Source organism: Polyodon spathula, chromosome 1 (genome assembly GCF_017654505.1).
Source record: "Polyodon spathula isolate WHYD16114869_AA chromosome 1, ASM1765450v1, whole genome shotgun sequence".
In the NCBI taxonomy this organism is placed as follows: domain Eukaryota; kingdom Metazoa; phylum Chordata; class Actinopteri; order Acipenseriformes; family Polyodontidae; genus Polyodon; species Polyodon spathula.
The window spans coordinates 38049651-38068850 of NC_054534.1; the positions used below are offsets into that span (position 1 = coordinate 38049651).

The 19200-nt window shown below is 38.1% G+C and overlaps 1 protein-coding gene across 2 annotated transcripts in view; it reads right to left on the minus strand.

Annotated features, from left to right (window-relative positions):
- Positions 1-33: 33 nt before the first annotated feature.
- LOC121318290 (G-protein coupled receptor-associated protein LMBRD2B-like) overlaps positions 34-19200 on the minus strand; it is a 33238-nt gene continuing 14071 nt past the window's right edge. For both annotated transcript variants that reach the window (XM_041254807.1, XM_041254815.1), the window contains exons 11-18: positions 16265-16398; positions 13453-13558; positions 10964-11061; positions 10757-10860; positions 8898-8944; positions 8649-8760; positions 6434-6563; positions 34-4867 (exon numbers count right to left, since the gene is read on the minus strand). In XM_041254807.1, the coding sequence (XP_041110741.1) occupies positions 4807-4867; positions 6434-6563; positions 8649-8760; positions 8898-8944; positions 10757-10860; positions 10964-11061; positions 13453-13558; positions 16265-16398 (792 nt within the window). In that variant the 3' untranslated portion in view covers positions 34-4806. The remainder of the gene's footprint in view (positions 4868-6433; positions 6564-8648; positions 8761-8897; positions 8945-10756; positions 10861-10963; positions 11062-13452; positions 13559-16264; positions 16399-19200) is intronic.

The window sequence follows — 19200 nt, forward strand, 5'->3', positions numbered from 1 at the left end:
AAGTGTAGTCCTTACAATAGTAATGTTAATACAGTCCAACAGTATGTAAAACATGATAAGTTTTCCTGGGGGATGCAGTAAAGAAGGAAAGGAGTCAGTACTACAGACCCATGTGGTTTGGAGATCTTTATAGACCACAAGAATTAACTGCTTGAGCTTGACTTGGACAAGTTCCACAAACCATGAGGCTCTGTGGCTTATTCTCTTTATATCCTAAGCAAAAAACATCTCTGTTGACTACATTGTACAGCATTTGTTTGCTGAAGTGATACATGGTTTCTGTTAGATAACTAATGCAGAACTTGTGGACTGTGGAAGTCCCTAAATACCTCAGCTTGGGTATTTCAAAGCCATTGCTGCTTTTCTCAGAGGAAAACTGTAAAGTAAAAACTGTCCACCAGAGCAGAGGAGCTAACAGGTAAAACTCAGTGTCGAACCCCAAAACCTGAACTGCCATCACAGACAGCCAGCTACAAAGAGAGCCGCAACCCTTGAAATCACATTTCTCTGAAGGGACACCCTGATTGAGTCTGGCATTTCATTCTCTGCAAACTAAATTGTCTGGGAGGCTCTCACAGCACCGTATTGTATGGAAAGCACAGGCTGTTTGGAAGAGCCCTGCAGCTCATGAATGGAGCCCTGTCACGCCTCAGTAACGGCGAGTCTCGCATGGGCCCTGAACTTCAAGACGGTCCCTTATTGTCACTGTTATTATCTCCTAACAGGACTGGGGAGCCAGTTGAGGGTGGTTGGCTTGTGAAGCAAAAAATTAAGCGAGTCTGCCACTGTGCAGTTCAGAGTTCCCAAGCTAGCTTCCTTCATTCTGCATGATGTGATATTCCAGATGGCATTTAGATAGGAAGCACAACAGAAATGAGTATCATATAGCGACCATGGGCCTTTCATCATAAGCCCCTTTATTGTACCTCAGCTGCAAAGTGCCAATGTTTATTAACAGATTTGCAAAGAATCTACTGTATGAGGAATACATAGCAGCTTATCAAAGGTACAACTACACTGTAGACCATTTATAATGAATGCACAGCTTGCCATTAACATAATTGTTGTTATTATCAAATTAAAAAGAAACCTCTCAAAACAATAATTTACTGATTTTGATTTGCAATTATGTGGATTTTGCTACTTTTATAATACTGGTTTAAATAGTGAACAACTTTGTACTTGCGTCAGAATCAGGCCTTGCGTTTTTGTTTTGAATTTGTAGTCCATCCTACATATTGCTGACTTGTCAGGTTTATAAGAAAAAAAAGATAAAAATGAAAATGTCAATCTCAGCATCGTTGTGGTCCTGGTAACAGCATACTGTAAACTATAACCACTTTTTGTGTCTTCATGATCTTGAAATAAAATCTGAACACAAAACAAAGGCAAGTAAATAGAATTCACTTTATTTAGTACACCACTACATTTCTTTGGATTAAATATAATTTCAGATATACAGACATTTGAACCATTACATTATCAATAAATTATATTATAACATAAACATGACATCATCTCACTATGTCACATACAGTAAAGGGATACTATGAAAGCATATAATACAGGCATAGAAAAGATAAAGTGAAGCAGTTCAGGTTCTCCCATGATCACGTCATTCTTGGGTGAAAGTCGTGCTATGTAAAATACTATTTTAGGTGGTTTGTTGATGCATTACATTATTTACAGTTTGTAAATTAGGTCTTTATCAAGATATGCATCTCATAGCACATGTTGTCAGCACATGGAGGCAATTAGCCAAGATGTAACTTTTTCTGCTCGTACATTAAAGCACATGTGGGTGGAATTTGTGTTTCTCAACATGGATTATTTCCTATTTTAAACTTTAGAGTAACTACTAACAAGTAAATTTAGAGTAACTACTAACAATGACTTTAAATTATCACTGATTTTCAAATACCTAATTTTACTTTAGGTAAAGCAGTCTTAAGGCCAGTCAAAATGTTTTCTTTTGTACCTCAAAATGACTAACTGGTTGAAAGCATTACATATACAGTTTGCTGAAGTACTGACAATATAAAGCAAATTATCCCTAAAGGAAGCAGAGCTGTTGTGTAATTTCTACCCGCAGCAATAGAAAACATGCTAAAACGAAACTGTGTTCCTTATTAAAATGCTAGGCCCTTAAAGGGTTAATGGACCACTCTATTGACAATCAAACTGTTGCAGTCACAAACAGAAAGCCTGGCATTTACAAAGATGTTTAGCATAAAAGAACATTCCCTAAAGTGTCAAATATAGTTTACAGTTATGTGCATATGGTAAGTGTGTGTGTGTGTGTGTGTGTGTGTGTATGTATATATATATATATATATATATATATATATATATATATATATATATGTGTGTGTGTGTGTGTGTGTGTAAAGCATGTAAGTGCTATCAATTCAATTTAAATCAAGATTCCTGATTTATAGGTTTCAGCTTCAATCTGATCACTGTTCCCATGGCCATTGCTAAGAGTAGCCCAGGGTTGAAGGAGCTTTCATACTTACAGTGCAGACATAAAAAGGCACCATTGAAGGCGCACTAAAAACGTGCTTGCATTACCTACTGTACCATAATAAGGCTACCTCTGCATGGAGTCAGGGGCTGTCTCAGATGTGTCTCTTTGTCTGTCTGTCTTGTTGAAACTTTTAATACGTTTTGTCTTTTCAAAGAAAAATATTTAGCTACTGGACATTCAAATTTTTTTTTGTTTTTTTTTGGCTGCAGTACTCTATTAGGAAAACCAGGTAACACTCCCCTCAACAGAACTTCATTGCAGCACCAAGAATAATAACAAAAGAAAATAAATAATATGTAAACTAAAATACATACACAAACACGTAGGAAAAAAAAATAAAGTAGTCTAACAAATTGTTAGGTGAGTCAAAATGATTTGATGCTCCTGGAAAAACACCTTCAAAAGCACAGTCTGATTATGTAACCTTCAAAATATGTCCCTTTTATATTTTATTTTTGTCAATGTTTGCCATACTTGATCAGTTAAATATTATATTCATCTGCTGTGACGGTTACTTCTAATTAAAGAAAAAAAAAAAACGTGAGCGTTTTTGGCACATTGCAATGACTGGACTTAATCTTTATCTATGATTCACTTCCAAAATGCATTTGAAAAATAGTGTCAACTAAATCATTTAAAAATGTACCAACGTGTTAAATTAATATTGAATATGCCAATGCAACTTTAAAATAACAAACCTACATGTTTAACTTCTGACATTTTAATTATAATCAATTTAAAAAGTAAGCTTACTAAAAAATAACCACACACACACACACACACAAATGCCTGATAAATTACTGTATTTTCTATTCTATCTAATAAAATCATACAAGAACAAAACGCTTTTTGTAACCTCCTTTTTATTATGTGTGTATTTGGTTGACCAGTTGCTTTTTTTCTAAATTAGTCAGTGATCTTTGTCCTTACTTAAAGTATGCTTTGAGATACAGAAGTCATTAACCATGGAAAATCACAATCAAAGCAAATATTTATATAGGCGACTGTCATATGTTAAACGTAACACATGTATTTACAGTATTTATGACTTTAAATTACCGTATCAATCTAAAATGTTCCTCCTGGCTGCCAGTTTATGATGTCATAGCAAAGTGTATAAAAAAAAAAGAGAAAAGAGCAATGGAGTTTGCTTCACTCTACCATCACAGCAGCTTGTGTGCCTTTCCAGTGTTTCAATTACAGTGATGGTTACACAATTCTGAACCCTAAAACAAGGTATAGTATTTACAACATGATAAGATATGTTACAATAGTGAAATCAAACTGATCTAAGGCTATCTAGTGAATCCAGACGGCTTCCAGTAAAAGCAACACAACCATGCTTAACACATAATAAAGTGGTTCCCAAAGCCATTTTGTTAAACAAGTAACTGAAAAGCTTAAAAGGCAGTAAAAGCACAGTATATAAATATTGAAACTGCAATGAGAATAACCTACCCTCCACACATAGACTCACAACAAATATACAAAACACAACTAAAAAGATTTGACAGGATAAAATAATTCCTTCTTAACAAAATAATTATTTTTTCTTTAAGTTAGCTGCCGTTTGCTTTTCATTTTTATTCATTGGGAGGTGTTACATTTGCTTTCTGTTAGTTTTTTTATTTATTTTTTTTAGGTCTTCTGTGTCTCATAACATTTTTGCTTCTCAGCAAAGTGGATGAATTTCTGCATCTACTAAATCTAATTTCATATATAAAACAATCTCTGAATACTTCCCTATTATATATGTTTAAAAAGCTGCAGGTGAATAAATAAGAGTTATTTTACTACTTCCAATTATTCCCCAAATTATATAAAAACCAAAAAGCATGATTGTACAATTGGGTTGTGATGCAGTAACACTACAGCCTCACTCCTCATAGAACCCCTGTACTATCATCAGATGAGGCTGAATGTTACCTTGTATTGAAGAATCAGTGGAAACCTCTATATCCACAGGCTGTCACTGCCTTGCAAAACTACAAGTATACAGCAGATTCTTCTTCCCTCCCTCAACTAGCATGGGCTCTACAGTGAATACATGAAACATTTCACAGAAGAAAAAAAATGTAGTTACATAATTACAAAATACATAATTTAATTGATCAGAAGAGGTAAATTGTTAATACAACACATTCACAGAAACAAGAACACCTCGTTTCAGCCCGCAGTTCTGCGCAGCCCCACGGAAGACCCCAGAAGAGAGAGAATTGTAAAGAAACCCATGAGAGTGTGTGTTCACTGTGATCCGCTTCAGCTGAAGTTAACCAAAATCAGACATCGTCAAAGATCCGGCTTCGAGACATTGACAAATATCTTCCCCCTGCTGGGTGCCTTTACAAAAGATAAACCCATCGAGAATTAAAAACAGTACAAATATACTGTGGCCATTGCACACAGGATCACAATGATCAGAATTCAACATCAGACTGAGGTTCATTTACAAACATTCTTATTGTACTTTCCACACCATTTACAGTTGTCATATGACAGTGATGTGTTAGTTTTGGAGATTGTGGAGAAATGCTTGTTACTCAACAAAAGATTTAAGCCATAAACTTTAAACAGACTCGGCATACAGCATTTCCTGTTATAAGCGGCAAAGGATAAATGCACTCAGTTTTTGCCTTCTAGCCGATCACTGAATCATTAGGAAAAGGCGTGGGCCTTGATTGTTATGGCTTAATAAACTATTTGATTAGAGAGTGTTACAATAACTCAGGTCCGGATACACACAGAGTGAAATGAGGCGTTCATAATCTGAGTTATCTGCTGTTCCAAGATGAACCATGGTCACCCACCTGGTTTATAATAGTCTAACATCCCATTCAATTTCTGTAAAGTGGGCATATAAAGATACTACAAATGCATTAAATCTGTAATTAATTATTTTAAAAATTATCCTTTTGAAATAATTCAGGCTGGAAAAAAAGGAAGTGCATATGAACGTGTCTTTTTATTCAGTAATTATTTTCTCCCATTTTAAAAGTGGGCTTTTAATGTTGTGGGCTTTAACTGAATGTTTGTCTTTTTTTCTTAATAATAGTGTGTGTGTGTGTGTGTGTGTGTGTGTGATTATATATATATATATATATTATATATGAATATAATCTATATATTATATATATACAATATAATGTTGTGTCAAAAAAAAAGAATATAATGATATATATATATATATATATATATATATATATATATATACACACAAACACTTACTTCTTAAATGGCTTTATAATAATACAAGTTTTTTTTCTTTTTTCTTTCTGCTTATGCAGTTTAGTGGTATGTATCCTAGCACACTGTGCTACACAAAATTGGAAGACTTCTAACAAAACAGCAGAAATACAATAAGCAACCTTTAAACTAGTGGGAAAAAACATGAAAACAATGCTGCAGGTTTTATACCTTTACCTTTAAAAGTACCCTTCACGCAGCAACACTTCTTTACATCATTTCTGACACTCACTGCAGGTTCAGTTTTCCCATACAGGATGCATTTTATTGTTGGTTTTGTGAAACTGGGCTAAAGTTGATTGATATTTTTAGTTTTTTATTTATTTAATTTTTTTTTTAAAAGAGCTTAACTCTGTAGAATGTAAACTCGCTAGAGTAGCGAGCGAGTAAAAAAAAAATTGATGGAAAATCATCCAGCCAGTATATTTCTTGCGAATAACCTGAAAACGTAGCGACACATACAAATCAGGCTATCATATCACGAAACGTCACAGGGAATTCCCTTTGACTCGCTAGAATTTGCAGTGGATAGAAAACCATTTTTTCACCTTTATGTTGCTATTATTTTTGTAGTAACTGTACCGAGTAACTTCTAACCTCGCTCGATAAGCGGATGGAAAGCGCACTAATGACATTTTTAGAAAGTGCAGGTTTTTCTTTTACCTTCCAGATTCAGCATCAAGGGGGTCATCAGCGAATGTCTCGGCATTGAAATCCATGGGCTCGGCCTCTTGTAGCAGCTCAATCCGGTCCCGTTCGGGACGGCTATTCGACCGGGTGTACTTAGTTGCTTCTGTGACCATAAAAAAAAAAGAAAGGTCTTTTAATGTCACAGGAGGTGTTGCGAGTTATGAAGCAAAATAAAAGGTGCTTTTGAAATATAAGCCAACAACCCTGGGGCTTATAAGTGACCCGATTCAGGCAAGTAAAACAGGTTTAAAAGGCATTGCATATCAACAGGACACTCAGTAATGCATCTCCAGCCCCGCTCTACCCCTTGATCGCTGTATTTTTCACATACCTCTTCACAGACGTGCATACTGATGAATCATCTCCTGATCACTCGTTTTATCACCAAACTAATCAATAATGTGATCCAAGTCATTATTTTATTACTATAACATCTCAAAAAACTTGGCAAATATCTGTGATATTCTTTGAGTGCTGGATGTGGAAGCAGCTATCTTGTTTGTTTATGTCCATGTTATGTCTGTGGTGAAGGGGTATTGTGTATTGCTCAAATCCCCCCCCCCCCCCCCCCCCCCCCCCTTCTTTTTTCTCTCCTTTTTTGAGAGAAAAAAAACAACTAGAGACTGTGCTTGACGTCTTTTTGATGATGTTGGACAGGGTCCGCAAAGGGTTAATATGTGACCGGCACAGTAAAGTATTACTCATTTCAATACAGACCTGATTGCAGAAGCAAAGTGCTAAATTAAATTAAAGCCAGTCAGTCAGTCAAAATAATATACATAATCAGTACCAACACAGAACCATAATGTTGGGTACAGATCAGAATGGAAGAAAACATTGGGTATGCACCGTTTGAATGTTCCAAATGCAAGAACAGGCACTGAACATGGTTATGCCTGTGGTGTCCAGATGAGCATGGTCATGCCTGTGGTGTCTAGATGAGCATGGTCATGTCTGTGGTGTCTAGATGAGCATGGTCATGTCTGTGGTGTCTCGATGAACATGGTCATGTCTGTGGTGTCTAGATGAACATGGTCATGCCTGTGGTGTCTAGATGAGCATGGTCATGTCTGTGGTGTCTAGATGAACATGGTCATGTCTGTGGTGTCTAGATGAGCATGGTCATGTCTGTGCTAGCTAGATGAGCATGGTCATGTCTGTGCTAGCTAGATGAGCATGGTCATGTCTGTGGTGTCTAGATGAGCATGGTCATGTCTGTGGTGTCTAGATGAGCATGGTCATGTCTGTGGTGTCTAGATGAGCATGGTCATGTCTGTGGTGTCTAGATGAACATGACCATGCTCATCTAGCTAGCACAGACATGACCATGTTCATCTAGACACCACAGACATGACCATGCTCATCTAGCTAGCACAGACATGGCCATGCTCACCTAGCTAGCACAGACATGACCATGTGTGTGGTGTCTAGATGAGCATGGTCATGTCTGTGGTGTCTAGATGAGCATGGTCATGCCTGTGGTGTCTAGATGAGCATGGTCATGCCTGTGGTGTCTAGATGAGCATGGTCATGCCTGTGGTGTCTAGATGAACATGGTCATGTCTGTGCTAGCTAGATGAGCATGGTCATGTCTGTGGTGTCTAGATGAGCATGGTCATGTCTGTGGTATCTAGATGAACATGACCATGCTCATCTAACTAGCACAGACATGACCATGTTCATCTAGACACCACAGACATGACCATGTTCATCTAGACACCACAGACATGACCATGCTCATCTAGCTAGCACAGACATGACCATGCTCATCTAGCTAGCACAGACATGGCCATGCTCACCTAGCTAGCACAGACATGACCATGTGTGTGGTGTCTAGATGAGCATGGTCATGCCTGTGGTGTCTAGATGAGCATGGTCATGCCTGTGGTGTCTAGATGAGCATGGTCATGCCTGTGGTGTCTAGATGAACATGGTCATGTCTGTGCTAGCTAGATGAGCATGGTCATGTCTGTGGTGTCTAGATGAGCATGGTCATGTCTGTGGTGTCTAGATGAACATGGTCATGTCTGTGGTGTCTAGATGAACATGGTCATGTCTGTGCTAGCTAGATGAGCATGGTCATGTGTGTGGTATCTAGATGAACATGGTCATGTCTGTGGTGTCTAGATGAACATGGCCATGTCTGTGCTGGCTAGATGAGTCCCGAGACACAGTTTCTTTCACTTACGCCTGTTGCTGTTGTTGGTGTCTGAGTAGTTGGTCTCTTTCATTTCAGAGGACTGTACATTCCTGTTGCGGGTATAGTCCTCTCGCTGATTTCCATAGCGCTCCTTCCATTCCTGAAACAAAACAAAAAAACCTACTTAGTAAAGGAACCTGCTTTAGGCACACATGCATGCAAGCTTGTATCCTTTACGTCATTTATTTTACATAAATAAATACATAAATAAATAAATGATATTGAACTGAAAATTACCCTTCTTCTGTTTTCTCCATCTTCTACTCTTTGCCGTTTTCTTTTCTCTGCAGAAAAATATATACAGTATGTACGTTAAGTAATAACATTTTAAGAACACTTTTTTCTTTTTTACTTTAGCGTGCCCAATTATTTTACCCCTGATTTTCTCCCCAATTTGGAATATCCCCAATTACTTTTTCTTCTCACAGCAGCAATTCCCCACATAGCTCAAGAGATTCAAAGGTTCAATAGGTGTCCTCCAATCCCATGATCTTTTAGACCTAGGAACTTGAGAGTGAATGTCATTGAGATACTGGCCTCTGGTGGCAAAGGCCAGCCCTGCAGGTGTCTGCTCTGAGCTCACTGGGTGCCTGGCCAGCAAGGTTCACTGTAGCATGATGAGGAGAAGCAGTCTCTATCTGTTTTGCCTCCCTAACCCACGGGAACGCCAGAGCCAATGTGATGCTCCCTTCGGAATCCACAGCGAAGACTGCTGACTCCGCATAGCCCAGACACAAACCATGCTTTTACCAGATGAGCCACTCTGGGACCCCGCGAATGCCTGTTTTTATAATTACTACATTGGTACTTCTAGTAAGAGTCAATGTTAACTACAATACAGTACATTTGTATTTAACTTTCATACAGTAAAGTGTAAATAACTAAACAAGACTGCAAAAAATAAAACCCTTAAATCAAGCCTGGACAGAAGCAAATGATAAAACTACCAGATGTTGCAACGGTGGCCAAGTTTTACTCAGAGTGTGGTTGAAATTCCCTTTGTCCCAGATACACAAAACAGCTGTATCAGATTTTTAAACAAAAAGAATCCTTAAGCACTTACACTCTAGATTGTCCTGTAACCAATCTCTGCTAGCAACCAAGTTCATACAACTTCAGCAATCTTAACAATGAACATTTCAAATATCACAAAACCACCATGATGGATAGGTGACATTAAAATGGTAACATCTTTTATCTCGTAGGATGCATTAGTCCTGCCTTGCCATTTGAAATCCTTATCTTTAAAATTAACAAGGCAGGATGTCTAACTAACGTACTCTCCACAAAACACGGTGTGACAGGATGACGAGTGGTGACGTCAGGCCAGAAGCAGGAAGAGGCACACAAAGGCACTACTGCTGTGAAAAGACGCGTGGTGCGCCGTTTATTAAAAGAACAAAAAATAAATTAAAAGTTTTAACAAAAATAAAAACTTGCTCACAGGAGCACAAATAAAAGATTTAAACTAAATAAATCACAAGCACAAATAAACACTAAGGTCAGGCTGAGCAACTGCCTTCACTGACCCTTAGTTCTTTTCTTTTTTTTTAAGTTTCGTTTTCTCTCCTCGCTCGCTCTCATTCCGCCTTTCTAACACCCCACCCAGAGTGCAGAGAGCTGCAGGCTTTTATTTACTATGGCCGAGGGGTTAACTATAAATTCTCTCATTACCCCTCGGCCACATTCTCCACAGGGTTTTTAACTGTGGATGGGACTTCCCATCCATACTACAAAACCAAAACAAAAATGCACGGCTATCCCGTCATATTTATTTATCCATAAATACAAAAACAATAACAAAACACACGGCGGTTTGCCATCACATATACAAATACATACATAAATAAATCATAATAAACAAATATGACACGGGCGGAGGGGGAGACCCCGTTCTAAAAATAAACAAACAAACAATACTTTCCAACCACCCTGCTACACATGGGCTCTACCTTTGTTGAGCTAACAGTATCGTCATTAAGTATTTATTGTAAAGGACTACCTGGATCAATGCAAACTTTACAGTCAAAGGTTCAATTACCAGACACAGCTTGATTTTGAAACTGAGCGATCAAGCTGTTAATCTGAGCAGTTACCTCTCCGAATGAGCTCCTTGCCCTCATCTATGAGGTCTGAAGTCATGTCATTGTCCCCCACAAACTGCTGGAACCCCAGCAAGTTCAAACAGCGAGTTCCTAGACTGAAAACAGAAACAGCAGGTTAATTACAGTGCATCTCATAACTAAACATTTGAAATATCTTGTTTGAAGCCTTTTTTCAACGTGCAGTTTAGCAACCCTTACCTGAAGTACGTGGCTATACAGAGAAGAACGATCAGCATAGGATAGTAGATGTAAAAGCCATCAGCAATAAAGGAGAGCACACGCATTGAACCCATGATCTGAACAACAAACAAGAGAAAAATCACATTGTTACAGGAGCTCTTTCGGGTTTGCCGGCAGCATAAAATGTAATAAACATTTGACTCTGCAACATAGTAACCATGTCTGCATGCTTTATGTTGAATTTTGTATCAGAACTAAGGAACTGTTTCAAAGTCTGTTTTTCTGAAGGTTCTTTAGTGTTGTTAATGAAATCATACATACAGCTATTGTCAAAAGGTTTCATCACCCTATAGAATGAAGTCATTTTGCTCATGAAGTCGAACGAAACATGCCGAATAATGTTCCATACTGAATTACATACTGCTTTGTAGTTTTCCATATACTTCACGAAATTTCGAAATCTAACGTGAAATACTGTACTATTATTATGGCTTCCGGTAGACTTTTGCAATCTCATGTTGTAGTTTATTTGATTACATGATGTTAGTTAAACAAAAAAGCAAAATTCTGTGCATAAAGATTTTTGCTTTTTTTTTTTCCTTCCCCCAGTACTAACATCCTAGGTGATGCAAAACTTCTGGCCATAGCTGTAGTCCAGAACAGTTTTTATTTTTTTAATATCAAACCTGATTTAAATAACTTTTTAAACGCATAACAAGTTTATTTGAAAGAGCATGTACTAGTGTTAGATTTTATAATCACGTAATCTACATCATATACAAAGTAGTAGTATGTACAAAAAAATAAATTAAAAGGGACGGAGGAAAGTTGGGGGAGACTACTATGTATTTTGCCCGTCCACTTTTTTTGCTCTGTGTATATGCACTACTATTGTGTTTGTTACGGTTTTGGTATTTAAACGGTTTAAAATGAAATAAAAAAATAGAAAGGAATTCAGACATTGGGAAAATAAATAAATAAACAATACTCAGCACCCTACACAAACACTGGTTTGACCCATGGTCCACACTATAATATCTAGCAATATCTAACATTATCAGTGCTGTTAATGCAATAGAACCTGCAGTTTGTGGAGACTGAAAAAAAAAAAAAAAAAAAAAAAAATGAAAATAATAATAATAATTCAATTTAGGCTAGATAGTTGTTAGCTTGGTTTGTTCTATGAATTAAATTATATTCATTGAAAAAGGCAAGAGAGAACCAGACAGTTGTTATTGTTTTTATATGTTTTTGAATAGAGGAAGCTAAGGGTAAAGTTCCTGTGTGGGGGTACAGTTACAGGCAGGCATGAACATGTTTCATTTCAACAACCCTAAATAACAACATGTTATTCCTGATATTAAGCAGAAGTAGTAATTGGAAGAAGGGGTATTTCAAAATAACAAAAAACAGTTTTCACTATAGTGAAGTAGGCTACAACTCATTAAACTCATTAAAAACAACTCATTAAAAACTTGTTTATTAAAGTAATGTTTAGCTTTCATATTGAAGCTTGTTGTGTACTACTCATTCAAACAAGCCAAGTAGTGTAAGAATCTGCTTGTATCGTTCAAGACATTTTTCAAAGCAAGTAAGCTTATCTGAGTAAAAAAAACGACAATAGAGTCGCAGTCCTTCTTTCGCAGCAAGTGTCATCTTTGTGGAGCGTAGATGAAATCGTAAAGTAATTAAATGTCCCTAGCAGCGGACTGTGTTGAGAATTTTAAGAGAACGCAATTACGAGCAAAACACTTATGTCACTTTTAACCAGCTGAAGAGGGGCTGGGGCCAGGGGGCCAGGGCCAGGGCCGAGTCCTGGTCTGCCCCAGCACAAATGAACCTCTGGTATTATTACTTCAGCCACTGCATTTGACTATAGATTTAGCATATGTTGTCCTGCTCTTTGGGTGGGAAATGTTAAGGAATATACTGCTGCAACAAGAAAACTGATCAGTTAGCATTTGTTTTATGCATTTAGAAGTTACTGGTAAAAGCACTGGCAGATTAAAAAGCCAAATAAAACTGGCTTTTAGCTATGAAAAACATTTTAGGAAAGAATATAAATTCACACAATAAAAAGCAAATTGAGAGCAATGAAAAAAAAAATCTACATCAAAACCTTTTTATTGTATGATTGTAATTTTTCCAAACCATTTTTCATAGTAAAAAGTTAAGGCTTGGGCACTTCACAGTTTAATTGATGTGGTCCTGGGAAGACCATTCTGAGAGGGTTTGGTGACATCTACTGGAAGAGAATTTTTAAAAGTTCCAACAGCACTGCTGTGATGAGATAACATCCCTTCTAACTTTTGTGTTGTCTGAGCTGGTGACATATACATAGGAGGGCCAGGGAGGGCCATGCCAGTGAAGTTTATGAAATATATAAATGTGCATATATTTCAATGACAGTGGAATCATATCCATGCAAAATAGTGGTAATTACATTGATGCAACTGCAAACTCATATGCCAGGCAATGTTTTTTGTTTGTAATTGTTTTGAACTTACAGAGGTGTAGGCAGTCTGCTCTCTATTCTGGTGGGAGATGGCAGAATCCATGTGGATCAGTCCCAGGAAATTCAGACATAGTGGAGGGGTCAAACGGCAAAATAACCTATGATCAAACAAACAGCACAGAATATTAAAACAAATCGCTGACATACAGTAAGCAACGTGACAGTACAGAAACCTGTTGAGAACAGACCTAACAGAAAAAAAAAAAACATGTAGAGCTGACCAGAAGGGAACAAGCACTGTAGTTTATTTTAAAAGCCTAGGGGTTCAAAAGGCCCACCCAATTAGTTCAACATGCATATAGGAACACCTTTTTGGGCACCGATAGCAATTCGTTGCTAATTACAAGCTATTTAAGTATGAAATATCGCATTACAGAATATCATAATACAGAGAAGAGCAGTTATGAAAGTTATGCAAGGCATGGAGCAATTCAGTGCAGGTACAAGCTGTTGGAAGTACTGGTACAATTAGTGCCATATAGTCCAGTATGGTCGAGAGTTGTGATGTTTACAGATGGTGTCTGAACAGGTGTGTCTTCAGGAGGCATCGGAAGGTGGTAAGGGTAGGTCTGTGGGTAGGTCGTTCCACCACTGAGGGGCAAGGGTGGAGAAGGAGCGAACTCTGGAGGTGGGAGAGCGGAGGGTGGGTACAGCTAGCCTGCCAGAGGTGGAAGAGCAGAGGAGGTGTAGGGATAAATGATAGTCTGGAGATAGGAGGGAGCAGAAGACAGAGATAGATTACAAGAGTTTTGAATTGGAAGTGAGCATCGATAGAGAGCCAGTGCAGAGAGCGGAGCAGCAGTGTAGTATGGGAGAAACGAGGAAGGGAAAAGACAAGTTTTGAATGAGCTGGAGCGGGCAGGTAGCAGAGGCAGGAAGGCCGGCCAGGAGGGAGTTGCAGTAGTCAAGGTAGGACAGTACCAAGGCCTCAACCAAGAGCTGTGTGGAGTAGTCGGTGAGGAAGAGGCAAATTCTGCGTATGTTGCTGAGGAAGAAGTGACAGGAGCATGTCAAAGTAGCGATGTGCTGAGAGTAGAAGAGGCATCATGCAAAAACTGCCTGCAGTGTTTCCTTGCCCTCGAAGTTTAACATTAGGTTGATTCAAATGACATGTAATGTCCACAAGATAACAAGCTTCCTGGTGTGTAATACAGTGAAACCTTAAAATGAGACATTTTTGTTTTTCTGACAAAAGGGCAACGAATCCCCTGTGTTTCCCCATCATGCTGGGTGCTATCAATTTTAAGTATGTCTTCGTCTTTTGTTTGATTTTTCACTGGCAGAACTGCAAGCATTTCTTCTCTTGCTAAGATGCCTAATACATCACCCCGGGAATACATAGTTGCGCAACAAAGACATCTGTTGACTCGGCCAAAGCAAATGAAAAATTAGTAGCAGAACTTATATTTTCTATTTGCTGCTTGTCAAACTGATCTGCCATTTTCACAGCTCGATCGTGAACCGTTTTTGCACATAAAAGCATATTTTGTATTTGCTGCAAGATGTTGTCTTTGTTGGGAATTCTTCAAATAGCTCTTTGGCTATATTAAGCATACAGCTCTTCACATATTCACCATCTATGAAAGTCTTACCTTTGTGAATGATCTCTAAAGATCCTGTGAAACTTAATGACTTTAAACTTCCACCTTTATTTGACCATACCAGTAGTTTACTTTGCCCAGCTTTCATTTTTGATTGCAGCTCCTCACAGTACTTTCACACCTCACATTGTGGGTATTTCTGGGTATCTCATGTTTTATCGTAAATTAGATTTTTTTTGTTTGAAGCCAGTCGTTCACTGCGTAACAGACAAAGTGGAAATCCTGACTTCTCCACAAAGACGTACATATCAGTCCATTCCGGCTGAAAAGAACGGTATTCTTCATCCTGCTTTTTTTTTTTTTTTTTGTCATTTATTAAATTAAAGCGCACTACACTACACTTCGAAACTGAAAAAAATGTAATAAAAGCAGGGTTACAGATTGTGACGTGTGCATATTGCTTGTTGACAGATCTCTCTATCAATCAAAACATGATGAAACAGACTCCAGGAATACAAGCACCAACAATAGCAGTGGGTAGGTGGATGTAAAATCAAACAAATAAAAACAAAATACATAAATAAAGCGAGATATCACATCCTAAGTTGGTCAATTCATTCATTTTAATTTAAAAAATTGTGTGCATGTGTGTGTGTGTGTGGCAGGGTGAAAGCCCTGCCGATAAACAGGTGTGTGTGTGTGGAGAATGTTGGATTGGCAGGGAGAGGGATAAATCCCTCCCTGTCAGAACACATGGGAGTGTGGCTGGAGCTGTAAATTGAATAAATGATTAATGATTAATTAGAATCCAGCTACAAGTGCATAAAAAGGGTGCTCACGGGTGTTAATGTTAGAGAAAGTTGGTGTGTGTTGGTATGTTTTGCGGTACTGTGATATATGGACAATTATCACTGGTGTTTAGGGGAGTTGTGAATTTTGTGAATGTGTTTTGTTTAGTGTTTGTTTGTTATTAAATGTGTCTAATAGTGGTTAAACTGCAGCTTTCGTGTCTCTGAGTCTCTCTTCCTGCCGGTTACAGCCTGGCCGTGACGCTGTCCTGTCACAGTGTCTATTTGTGACTTAGAGACTCGAGAGCAATATTTGGTTACTTGTAGAGCCAGGCATGGCTCACGAGTCATAGGTTGCCAACCCCTGTCTTAGCTGTATACTACTGTATTAAGTAAACAAGAGTGGCAGATAGGCAACAAATGCCCCACTAATAATTCTGAAAGCATTGTTGTTTCTAATGGATCTGCTACGTACATTCCACTGAACTGCAGGCTGTAGGCATCTGTCTGGTGATGTGAAGCCAGGTAGTAGTAGTTAAAGACTCGGATCCTGAATACAGTGGAGTAAACGCAGGTGCACAGGAAGAATATGGTGAGAAAACAAGCCATCTGCAATAGAAGAGTCAAAATTAATCTTGAATCATGCAACAGTATTATCTTTTGTAAGCAAGAGATTATGTATATGCTAAGATCCATAATGTAATTTCAGTAGAAGATTAAAAGCAAAACAGAAAGATTTAAACCTCTGAGTTATTCAGTTAAATTAGAAAATATTAAGTACTGCTGGAGATCTAGCTTCATTATATTGTTAATCACTGCTGTATTGTACAGTGCTTGCAAGGCTGTATTAAATACAATAACATGTTTTAACAAACTCAACATGAGAGAATGGACTATCCTCTACAAATGAGCCCCAAGCAGCTTTGAACAGCTGTTTCAAATGAAAAAGTGCCAAATGTCTTTAAGGAGTAATGAGGTTTATTAAAAAGATTTTCCGAACACTTCCAAATTCCACAGTATTTTATGCAGGCCTGCCATGGGTAATTGCTTGACCTTCTTGTGTAAAGCAGCCATTTAAACTGTTTCAAATTCTGAGCAGGAGTTTCTGCCAACATGATTTTATTTTTGTCTCCAAACCTAAATATTAAATAGTACACTGAAGCACAATGCCTGCTTGTCTTTTTTGTTTTGTTTTTTGTATGGATTATGCAATAACCATTTGCCTTTTTTCAGCTTTAAAAACCTTAAGAAATAATTACTAACAAAACAAAAGACTTACTGTACCTGTTCACAGTTCAAATGGCAATAGAAGATGTTTCAATGTGTCTGGTAATATTTATGTTAGGCACCACTGTGGCTAGAATCACAGATCTTCAAAGGACTTTGTTGTTGTTGTACTTATTTGCACCAAACAGCTCAGAGATGCTTGAAAACCCAAATCACTGAAGATTTCAGTTCCACGACTGAAGTATGGTCTCATTCAAATATATTAGACCTGTGAAGGTCTCTCTCCACTCAAACACAGACAGTACTATGAGATTCTTGGTTTCAGTTAATGTGAAATTAGTTTTTTACTGAATCACTGTTGATGAGCTTCTCCAGTTTGGTGGAATGAGTTTATGGAAGAACCAGGCACAGAAAGCTTGCTGTAAATATGAGGCCATTTCTTACCTGACGTTCTCCAGAACTGTACAGTATGTGGCATTTACCTATTTTAACCAAGACAACCCAAGATCAGCTTACTCTCCTGCCACTGTCTTCCTCCCTGTTCTAGTGAAGTCACAGGACATCTGGCCCTGCTCATCTCTCTCCATGTGTGACATTTCTGCACCTAAACTTGGGGCTTGACAACTATCATGTTACAACTGACAATGTAATTTAACTACCTTGTCCCTTTTACACACTATCAAAATCCTTCAAATATTCACAATGGATTTCTCCTGATGTTTCTTATATTATTCATGGGTGGAGTCAGGAATGGATCAAACTGCTATGCAATGGGAGTCTTATTTCCATTCATGTTCTTAGAGGGTTGTGTCTCTAGAGCACATCCCAATTGTCATTTACAGGGTTTAAATAATTCTATCAAAACACTAGACCTCATACAAAACAATAACATTCTTACCAGAAATTCAGAAAAATTGAGGCTGTAAATCTGTTAGCCTGTTGCTAAATGTTAACTGCGGTAAACCACTGTCAAGGGTAAATCCCAAGAACTGCTCATTAAGTATAATGACTGTTTAACAGTTACAGATTACACTGTATAAATAACATTTTGGAAAAATGTTGTACTTCCTTTTCTGCACCTTGAACATGTACCGACAGAAAATACATGATCCAAATATGTACTTATTAAGAAACAGCGAGTTATGAATCAAAACACATCATCCGCTGGCTGTTACTTTACTCCAACCACTATAGTTCACCTAAAACAGGGTAAAAATAAAACATTTTTCTTTAAAAGACACACACACACACACACACACACACACACACACGTTACAATATACAAAACAAAACATAAGGAGTATCACAGCAATGTTCATGAAAATTGAAAATTGTCTTGGATTCCTCAAAATAGCCACCCTTTGCCTTAATAACAGCCTCACAAACACAAGGCATTCGGTTAACAAGTTTCAGCAGGAAATCACCCAACATGTCTTCCCAGCTCTTCTGCAGCAATTCCCAGAGACGTAGGGCACTTGTGGGTAGCTTTGCTTTGACTCTTCTGTCCAGTTCGTCCCATACACGTTCTATGGGATTGAGGACTGGGCAGGCCAGGTCATTAAATTGAGTTGTCCTTCACTTTCCTTCTTCACCAGATAGGTCTTGCACAACTTTGAGGTGTGTTTTGGGTCATTATCTTGCTGAAGAATGAAGGACTGTCCAACTAGCCGTAATCCTGATGGAATGGCATGCCTCTGAAGTATGCTATGATAGCCATGCTGGTTGAGCTTGCCATGGACTTGATAAAGATCACCAACTCTGTCACCAGCAATGCAACCCCAGACCATGACACTGCCTCCTCCATGCTTGACAGTGGGAACCACACATGCAGAACTCATGTGCTCACCCTCTCTGCGCCTTACAAATACTCGGCGGTCGGACCTAAATATTTCAGATTTTGACTCAACGGTCCATAAGACCGACTTCCACTCCTCAAACATCCAGTTGCTGTGTTTTTTGGCCCAGGCAAGATTCTTCCTCTTATTCTGCACTCTTAACAATGGTTTCTTTGCAGCAATTCTTCCAGTTAGGCCAGCTTCACGCAACCTCCTCTGAACAGTTGATGTTGAAACATCTGTACTTCTAGTAGCATTTAGCTGAGCTTGTATTTCAGGAGCAGTTAATCGCCAGTTTCACAGACTAGTGACTCGAATTAACTTGTTCTCTGATTCTGAGGTCATCCTT